The sequence below is a fragment of the Limulus polyphemus genome, unplaced genomic scaffold (assembly GCF_000517525.1).
Source record: "Limulus polyphemus unplaced genomic scaffold, Limulus_polyphemus-2.1.2 Scaffold17, whole genome shotgun sequence".
Classification (NCBI taxonomy): Eukaryota; Metazoa; Arthropoda; class Merostomata; order Xiphosura; family Limulidae; genus Limulus; species Limulus polyphemus.
The window spans coordinates 214,351-224,639 of NW_013665627.1; the positions used below are offsets into that span (position 1 = coordinate 214,351).

The following is a 10,289-nucleotide window of genomic DNA, read 5'->3' on the forward strand; positions in this document are numbered from 1 at the left end:
TTCATTTATATAGTGCTCTGTGAACACAAATTAGTTAGCATAAATCAGTTAAATGACGAAAAATTAGGTGTCTATTTACTTGTGCCCACGCTGTGTATATATTTACTTTTCACTTAGATATTTCTCTTGTGATTCAGGTTCAATGACAACCAGGTAGGTTCCTCCAAAATGTCGTTGGACTTTCAGTTCTGTTAGTCTTTTTTGTATTTTTATTACAAAACCTAAAATACACTGATTTCAAATAAAAATAAAACTTTCCTTACTGTGTATTCTTCGTGCTGTTTAGTCTTTCATTATAGCAGACAAGTCTTAGCGCACTGTATATCACATCGTCGTTTTTTACACACAGGATAAGCATTGTGAATGACATCCTAACTTGAAAATTTCAGCGAATGACATTGAACTATTACTTAGAATGAACGTTCATTTATCTCAGTCCTGTCAAATGGATTGAATGTTCTATGTGTGTGAATGAAGATAAAAAACTAAACAAAAGATAGTGGACTTATAGAACTTCAATCTAATTTAAAATGAAGTTTGTGAATATGTTAATTTAAGTGCGTTATATATATATATATATATATTGCACTGAAAGATTGCGCTATCCGACAGAACAATAACCAACTTAAGCTGTCTACAGAATTATTTTTGTCTTATTTTCATGCACTCCATGGTTCAGTCCCTATGAAAAAAATTGGGTTTAAATTAAACATGAATATCTTTGTTTTCAGACAAAGAAGCTAAGCAAAGACAACTGTTGTGGTATGAAAACATCTAAGAAACAGCATTTTTATATGTTTGTTTTGGTTTTCCTTCTACCATACGTTTTTGTTGTTTTAAACTCTGATGTTTTGCATTGGTATAGCCCAAAATACGAATATAATTACTATCATTTGAATCTCATATCTAATTAATTGTTGAAGGAAGCTGGTGCAAGTCTGTCTTCCTTAAATAAATAGGAAATGGGTGACTTATATTAGCTGAGTAACTGTCATCAAATAGAGATTCAGATATAGAATGACCAAAAGGAAGTAAAAACAACCATATAGTACAATTAAGTTGAATTACTTTTTAATCATCAAATAAGATAGAAGAACAAAGATTAATTTAATAAATGCTAATATATGCAAGAGTTAGCCTTGTTTTCTATTCGATTTACTTTTGTTTAGGGTTAGTGATAAGTGGTATAATTCTCCAAAACCTAAATCACTGAGGAAAATATGAAACGAATGATAAAGTGCATGGCGTCACGATTCATTCTCGACTTAGTTTATAATTTTGGTAATAAGAGAAATAAATTACATGACTGGTAACTGTTGATGTATTTGCTAGCTGATATTGCTTTTTAATTATCGTAATATTGTTATTATGAATAAGATTGGTAAGTATTGGAAAGTATGAAAAATGTCAGGTATTTAATTAAGGATATCTCTGCCATGTTATGTATGACAAACAAATTTGAAGGAAGAAAAAAGCATGACCAGTAATTGTTTGGATATCTAGAGTAACGTTAAGTGTGAGGATAGTAATTATCAGTATATGAATTGTAAGCACAGCTATTTTTGGTTAGTGAACTTCAAATGTATTTGTAACTTGACTAGTGGTTGCATGAAAAATAACCATATTTGTCAGGTAATCATGCACAAATACTAGTTAATACATGACTTACATTGTGGAGAAATGTACCCAGTGTCTAACAATTGTTATTATAAGCGTAATAACCATATGTCTATTCGTACTTATGTATGTAGTCATGGTCTTTAACTGAAAAATACTGAGAGATGTCTGAATATGTCCCCAAAAGGGGGCCGATGGCCGCCCGACTTTACCAGTCACACCAATATACAGTATTGTGTTGTCTGTCAGTCATTCACTATACACTAAAATGACGTCACATAAGGGATGCTTAATGTTGCAGTTTGAACTGTCGTGATGTCAGTAAAATGTACACATGCCACAAATCAGGATAAGAATTATGCATCTGTAGGCTACAACAGAGCATGACATATGAACTTCAAAAGCAAGAAATAAAAATATTTGTTGCTCTTAATTTTGGTTTTATTTACCCTTGAAAGAGAAAACTTTCGGGGACTCTCCGGAAGTACATTTAGTTATTAATAATATTAATAATAATAGTTATTAATATATGTCTAAACATTATTAGTCATGTTTTTGCATTGTTATTATTGATGTTGGTATCATAGTTAATGTATAATGTCCCATGTCTTAAGTGAATTCTATACTCGACAAAGAGTAAATTAACACTGTAACTTGTGTACGTTTTTTGCATTAGTTTTAGTTTGGACTAAACTTTACCGTACTTAATACTATCAGTAAATAAGCTTATAATCTTTTTCTACCACCTATCGTTAGATCCTTTTAGAAGCTTTCATAATCTTTCATTATGTTGTTGTACAAATGTCTACTAAAGTATATTTATATCCGTCTTTTGTTTATATCCATTGAAATAAGTGTGTGCTCATGCGCATTTAGATAGTAAGGTGCGCGCGCATTTTCAGGACAAACAAAAAACTGAGTATTATTATGTAGATATTGTTTGGCGTTTTTTTTTGTTTATATGATCTAAAACCTGTTTATGAAAGAAATGTTTATAAATTATCATATTTGATTTATCCTTCAGTTGTTCTACCTGATAAAGATGTCTGTGGCTTCTTACCACATCAGCCTTGGGACAGCCGCTTTTGGTAAGTACTCGGATTTTCAGTTCTCACGTATAAGAGTTAAAACTTTAGATAGAAACAACATCATTGTTTTACTTAAGTAATTCAAGTAAGCCTACGAATGGTAACCTTTGTTTATGTAATTCGTCTTTGATATTTCTTTCATTTGCATATTTTTTTTAGTATTAAGTTAAGCGTTGGAACCTAGTTTAATAAATTAATAAAAAGATACACAGCAATTATTAGTAGAGCTATTTGTTGTAAGTACGCTTAATAGTTGTGAACAATATTTTAACCATTTGAGAGTCTAACATGTAAAAATATTGCTAAATAAAATAATAAGCATTAACATTTCTAGAACTTTGATGATAATTTTTACAATAGATTATGATATCTTTTATGAAGATACACTGATAGTTGCAGGTTATTTATCTTTCCTTATATATATATTGTAAATTTGGTTAATATGTGATGCATAAAATAATTTCCATTAATACAAATAATCGTTATTTTAGGAAACAACTGTGCCCTTTTTGATAACTGATTATTACACTAATATCGTACTTTTGTGAATGTATTTAAATAAATTAGAAACAAAAATCAAAATTTCATATCATTCAATAAAATCAACAAAAACTCACTACAAATGAAACCAAGAATTAAACGGTAGTTGCCTTATATTCAAAACTGGAGTTAAAATTATATAATTAGAAATAAGAGGAGTGAAGTTTAGCATCAGGAATTTCACTTGCAATTACATCATTAAAGTACAGGAATACATTTTTATAGATGTATTTGAAAAAGAACATGCAAACTTGTGGTGTTAACACATTTCTCACTTATTTTTAATCTTAATTGGTTTTACAGTGGCTCAATTGGTATTGCATACAAACTTTATTTTAACAAATATATCTGGTCTTTATTACTTGACTAGCGTATAGCCCGTCAAAAATCACGGGGCAAGTACTACCATCCCCACTCCCACCACATAATATACCCTGTTGTAACAAAGGAACAGACTGTCTGCATTACAGTCATAAAACTATGCTTTGTCGTAATAAATGAAGAGGATCACATTTCAGAGCTAACTGAAATAAGTAAATTTTGCTTAAAATATCCCCAGCTCAATCAACAAAGAGGCAGGAAAGTGCAGTCGAGGCAGTCAAACGTCGGTAAATTCCTTTGTGAGCCAATCAAAATTAAGATCATTCATGAAATGAATTCGTGGCACATTCATGATAAATTTTATGCACTTGGTTCTAGACTAGGTGATCCCACACTACGTCTTTACTTTAGGCTTATTATACCAACACTAACTACACTTATAATATTTCACGGCATCCCCCTCACGGTCCTCTCGCACCCCCATCACTAAAATCGTAATGGGCAAACAGTAATCGAACTATTCTATCTGGATAAATGTATTTTGGCTCTTATGACTCCTCCTATTTCGAGAAATGAAGAGAAATCAGACGTGACGTGGCAAATACTGGTTTTTATATAGGTTAGATTGTGAAAATTAGGCTCATTTAAAATCATTACAGATTTAAGTACATTTAATAGTTTGAATAGTATTGAATTTGTAAATAATTTGGAACAAAATATTCTCTCGCTCATTCTGAAGAGCAACGTAAGATAGTAAAAGTGTAAGACATGTTTCTGCAATATTTTAGAGACCTAAGTCGCATTCACAACAAGATATATTGTTCAATTCATTATAAATTGAATATTAACAATATTATTTTTCAGTACCAAGACAAGCATTCTTGTAGGTTTCAAAACTACATAACAATTATAAACCCAGCAGGTCGATAATAGTATTAATTAAAAATATAAAAGTTATGTTACAAAACGTAGATCATTAGTGGAAACACAAAAAATATAAGACTTCAGTTAGAAGCCTATTGTAAGGTATTTTTAAAGTGTACTTTACATTGTAATACAATAATAATCATATAAAGTTTTAACACTTTGATACACATTCCAGAGCACTTGATAGGATGTGCTGTTTTTAAAACTCGAAAAAGTTTGATAAAGTTGCAGAAACATTTTATTCAATAGTTTTAAGTATTGGCAGTATAATTCAAATGTGTAATACATGTTCAATGGAATGCTGTTTAAGAATATGTAGCATAACAGTTTCAAATATTACAATAAAAGCTATGCTTATAACGCATATTCATATATACTTATATGTATATTCATTTATCAGATCAGTATTGTAACATTCAAGTTTCAGTATTTTTATATGAACGTTAAATTAAATTATACGACTGTTTATTGTTTATTTTAGTTATTGATTTTGATTGGTTCTTTTTTTTGTTTGATGTTAGCGCAAAGCTACCTACATAAGGGATTATCTGTGCTCTGCTAGTATCAGGTATCGAACCACGATTTTAGCATTATAAGCGTCCTCAGACTTTACCGATAAGCGATGTATGCGATTGCTATCTCTTTCATAATAATGTACACTGTATTATTATTCTAAGCGATTTGTTTGGGGTGATAATAAGAGTTTTCATCTATATTATCACACCTATGCCACATAGCAGTAATTGCACGTCAGCGCGATTAGAATTGAAAACGTAGTTACGATAAGATGGTTAGTTTTCGTTGTTTTAACTCAAACTATCATAACTTTCGATTTCAAGTATCGAGTATGAACAATTCAGTACCGTAGATGTCACGAATAAAAAAAATAGAAATACATGAATTCCTTTTTTTTTCTAATTAAAATTTTGAATATAAAGAAATAATGTACCTAGGATGTAGTTACTGTTTTAAAACTGTTTAATCTTGTAACAGGTAACAATAGATTATTCACTGTAATATCACCATTACAGAAATTCGCTTTAATATCTCGTCTAGAGCAAACAAAATTATGCCTTAGAAAGACGAGACCCGTGTTTGCATAAATAGACATCAGCCAACTTTGAAATCATTTTCTTTACTAACGCACTTCGTAGTTGAATAATAACTTTTTTGCTTAGTATGTATATTTGATTTATTATTGAATTACGAAAAGTATATGAAATTACCCTTTATTTTAAACATTCTACCTGTGTGAGTTTTCTGTGAAGGTCCAGTATGGCCAGGTGGTTAGAGCGCTTTACTTGCAATCTGCGGTTCGAATCCTCACCCCACCAAACATGTTCGTCCTTTTAGCCGTGGTGGCTTATAATGTTACAGTTACCACTATCCGTTGGTAACAGTGTAGTTGGTTATGACCAGCTGCCTTTCCTCTAGTCTTTCGCTCCTAAATTAGGGACACGGCTAGCGCAGATAGCCCTCGTGTAGCTGTGCGCGAAATTCAAAACAAACCAATCGTTCTGTTAAAGAGTCTACTAGAACTTGACCCTTCTAGGTCGTAAAAGACCTAAATCCCGATCCGGAGAGAGAGAGAGACAATAGCGGTTACATGTTCATCAAATCATAAGTTTACCCTGACAGTTTAAAATAAGAAAAATCGTCTTGAACTATATAAATAATAGTGTTACCCGAGATTTGCAAAAACACGTCACTGCAAAAGTAGGGGCCTAATCGTTTTTTTTAGAGCGATTAACACTTTGTAGTAAAAATTAATCATAAGATAAAAATTCTTGTCTTTTATGCAAATTCGCTTGAAATTTTTATAGCAAACGTTAGTCCACCAGTCAAGTAGGCCAGTTAATATTGATGGCTCAACAACACACACACACACGCGCACGTATATATATATATATATATCAATAATGTGTAGCCGATGAACTTCGAATGAGTATCTTAACCAGAACGAAACATTTCATTTTATGGTAACAGTAATTACCCCAAAGAACTCACAGTAAACATAACACTTTAGTGTTGGAATTTTGCTTGTTTCATCTTTGCTACCACTGAAATAAGAATTGTTAGCCTCTTTTTATTTTCAACAAAAGTCTCTCTAAGATTATTACATTATGATGCCATAAGGAGTAAAATAAATATTTTTCTGCTTTCTCTCGTTTGTTCAATATCTCGTTTGTTTTTTTTCAGTATACTTATTGTTCGCCATTCTCGTCTGTATCCTGTCAATATCGTGTGTTTTGTCTTCGATCCTTCTTTTTGCTGGAATATTGACGGTAAGTACAATACTTCATATCACAAAAGACATTAAAAGTAACCAAACGATCAAATATTTCCCAAAACTTCATCCTTGCACTTCAGCTTCCTATCACTCTTGTTTTGTAGTTCTGTTTTCGGTATTTATTCCTCGTGGGTTTTCTGACGACTTCATGCAACCTTATTTACTGAGTGTGTGTGTGTAGTTTTTCTTATTCAAAGCCACATCGGACTATCTGCTGTATCCACCGAGGGGAATCGAACCCCTGATTTTAGCGTTGTAAACCCGAAGACTTACCGCTGTCCCACCGGGGGACTATTTATTAAGTAAACTAATGCCACCGAGCGTATTAATGAATACTGTATTTCATTAAAGTTCTGAATAAATATACTAGTTTGGAAAAACAAGAACAAAAAAATCATGATATTTTATTTTTTATATGCAATAAAGTGAAGAAGGTGTTTCAACATACTTAAAGCAGAAATTATTGCATATATTATATATATATATCTGATACTGTTATCATATTTCGGAACCATTTCTTCTATAGAAGATTATACTTAAGAGTTTCTGCTTTGAACATTTTCATAATTAATTATCCTTAGTTTCTATGATGGTTTCAAAATACGAAATTTCACAAAGAAAATTTAATTTTTCATATCATACACTTAAACCATAAATGTGTCAGTGAGGCTTTATAAACAATTATTTTGACAGTGTTTTCTATTAAAATAATTTACAAATGAATCATCTAGTAGTTTTGCTACTATGGTGAGAAATATCTGTTAATAAATACGTCGATCTCTAATAGGTGTTACCACATCTAAGTTTGGAATATTGGGTCGTAACTTCATACTTTTGTCACAGTTTTATACACAATTAACATTTGATATGTTTGGTTATTTTGGGGATAATAAGAAAATATATTTCATATTTTATCAGGAAATGTTAAATATTGGTGTAAAGTGAAATATTAATTGGTTGATAAAAGAGTTTATACATTGTAACAAAAAACTAGGATATTCATATTTTGGAAAGCCATTAAATGGTGACTTTAATGTTATTTTTTATCAATATGTCGAGTTCTTAAACTTGCAAGTCCCTCTGAAAACAACACAAAAGTTAATTAATAGGATGTGTTTACCGAACAGTAGAACGACGAAAAACAAGGTCTAGTTACTTTTCAAAACGAAAATCGTAACATGATATGGGCATGTGGACTGAGTGTTAACATTATTAGGAAGTAATGGCAGCGCATTAATTCTTTCAACTGGTTTCAGATTAATCGAAATGGTGTATTTAAGTGTTTTACACTCTCAAAAAAAGGAACCTATCATTCTATAGGTATTTGAAGAACTTGTAGCATTCTGCCACAATTTAATTCTGGCTCACAGACACACCCCTAAGGAAAAAAAACACCATTCCAAGCTTTTAGTTGTTGTTAAACAAATGTTTGAACAACTCTATTCAATTATGTTTCAGATTAATGTGAACAGTACCTGAACATGGCATACAGAGAACGCACCAACGAGTTACGATGTTCTTAACCAATAATTATCCATAGAGAAGAGACTGAAGTGGGGTACAATTAACTTATGAACAAACTTGTATTTTTATGATGTTTCCTGGTCATTAGGTTACATTAAATTATTAATACACAATTCAGAATTTTATCTGTCAAATTTTGTATTTTCATTTTAACCAATTGATAAGCTCTAAAGTGTATTTTTGTTAGTGCTTTATAAAAAATTTAATTGTTATTATTTCATATTCAATTTTTTTCTGTAAGTCTAGAATATAGTTAATTTGTAGTTATTATAAAAAAAACCTTCTATTACTGAACATGACTGTTGTAGCTGTTTAGAGAAATATCTAAGGCCTTACGTAAAGATCACATACTGTGCAACGTCAATAAAGGCCATATAGGGAATCACATATTATAAACAATGTCCCCTATTTTTTCTACGATATCAAAATGAATAAGTAAGGGAAATTGATATTATTAAATAAGTTTCGAGTTTATGCAATGATTTTTAAATTCAAACAATCAACATGCACACTTAAGTTTAAAATCCATATAATTGTTTAGCGAAAATTTGGCAACTTACTACCTATTGTTACGTAGGAACTTGAAAGAAAGCATATTCAAAAACGAAAATATAATCTTAAAATTGCAAAGATATTCCAATTTCTGTGTCACAACCTTTGATACAAAATATCACTTTACGTCAATGCCATTAAAAGTTAATTGAAATATGTGTTATTCAATTAATAATGAGTTTCAAAATATTGTTGAAAAATGTAAATAGAAGCAGTGTTTTAAATATTTTCGGTTTTAAAATGCAGGCTGAAGTATCATCAAAATCACCATCTCACGAAATAACTGACTTCTCTGTAATACAAATGTTTCTATATTTTTTAAGTGCTGCGGATTGAAGCATTCAAGTTTATATTGATTTATTAGTTTTGTGCATAGTGGAGTACTTACCTTTTTATAAAAGTTATTTTGCAAATTGTTTTCCGAGTTTAATATTACAAATTTTACCCAAACCTTTAATTATCAATCTTGAGACTTGTGTTTCATATAATTTCTTTTATGTAAAAAAAACTTATGTATTATATAAGTTATATTATATTGTACACATATAAATTATCTTTCTTTCTTTTTCTATTCTTGTTAAAGACTAGATAAGATTTCGAGGATTAAACGCGTATTTCAAACTGTAATGCTCTCTTTTGCACCTTTGCTAGCGCTGGATTCCTCGAATATTCTATCGATTCTTTTAACCCAAATGTCAAGTATCTATGATGTGGTTACTGTATATTCCAGTATATGTGTGTATGTTGCTGAATAATCTTTGAGTTTTCCACGGTGACCCTAATGTATATTTTCATGCTTACAAAAAATTATCGATTATTATTCAAACCTTATAAAGCTACAACAATGAAAATTATCCATATTAGAATATGCCATTTAATATAAGTGTGACAAAACAGAATTTTCGAAATTATTCGTTATATTTTATACTGTTATAGTATTTTTCTGTGAATGATCCAGTTAGCTGCTTGGTGGAACCACGCTTTATAAAGAAAAAAATCGTTATCTATTGCAACAGAACACGTTTTATCAAACTTTATTTATACATTTGGGCTTAGACGTATATTAGACAGAATGATACTTACTTATTTTTAAATATCAATTTTAGGTACCGTATTTTTCGGAATAAAAAACTTATCTTTATTTTGAAGACAAAGTTTTGGGGAAAAAAAGCTACAGTCGCATTTCAAAGATTTTTATAGAACAAAAATTCAATTTGATACTTTAAAAATTAGTATATATTGTTCTAAACACAAAAAAGCTCAAAACATCAAAATAAGAAAATACCGTAAATCAAAAAAAGGTTTATTGTTATTTAGTTTGGTTCAAAACCTACAAAATCTTCATTGATTTCACTGTAATTTATTATTTTATTATTTAGGGAGCATTACAAATAGTTATGTTCTTAAAAGAAAAAAAAACTACTATTGTA

The 10,289-nt window shown here is 30.3% G+C and overlaps 1 protein-coding gene across 2 annotated transcripts in view; it reads left to right on the top strand.

Annotated features, from left to right (window-relative positions):
* LOC111085377 overlaps nucleotides 1-10,289 on the top strand; it is a 34,473-nt gene that overhangs the window by 13,613 nt on the left and 10,571 nt on the right. For both annotated transcript variants that reach the window (XM_022383650.1, XM_022383657.1), the window contains exons 2-3: nucleotides 2,642-2,705; nucleotides 6,693-6,778. In XM_022383650.1, coding sequence (XP_022239358.1) covers nucleotides 2,642-2,705; nucleotides 6,693-6,778 — 150 coding nt within the window. The remainder of the gene's footprint in view (nucleotides 1-2,641; nucleotides 2,706-6,692; nucleotides 6,779-10,289) is intronic.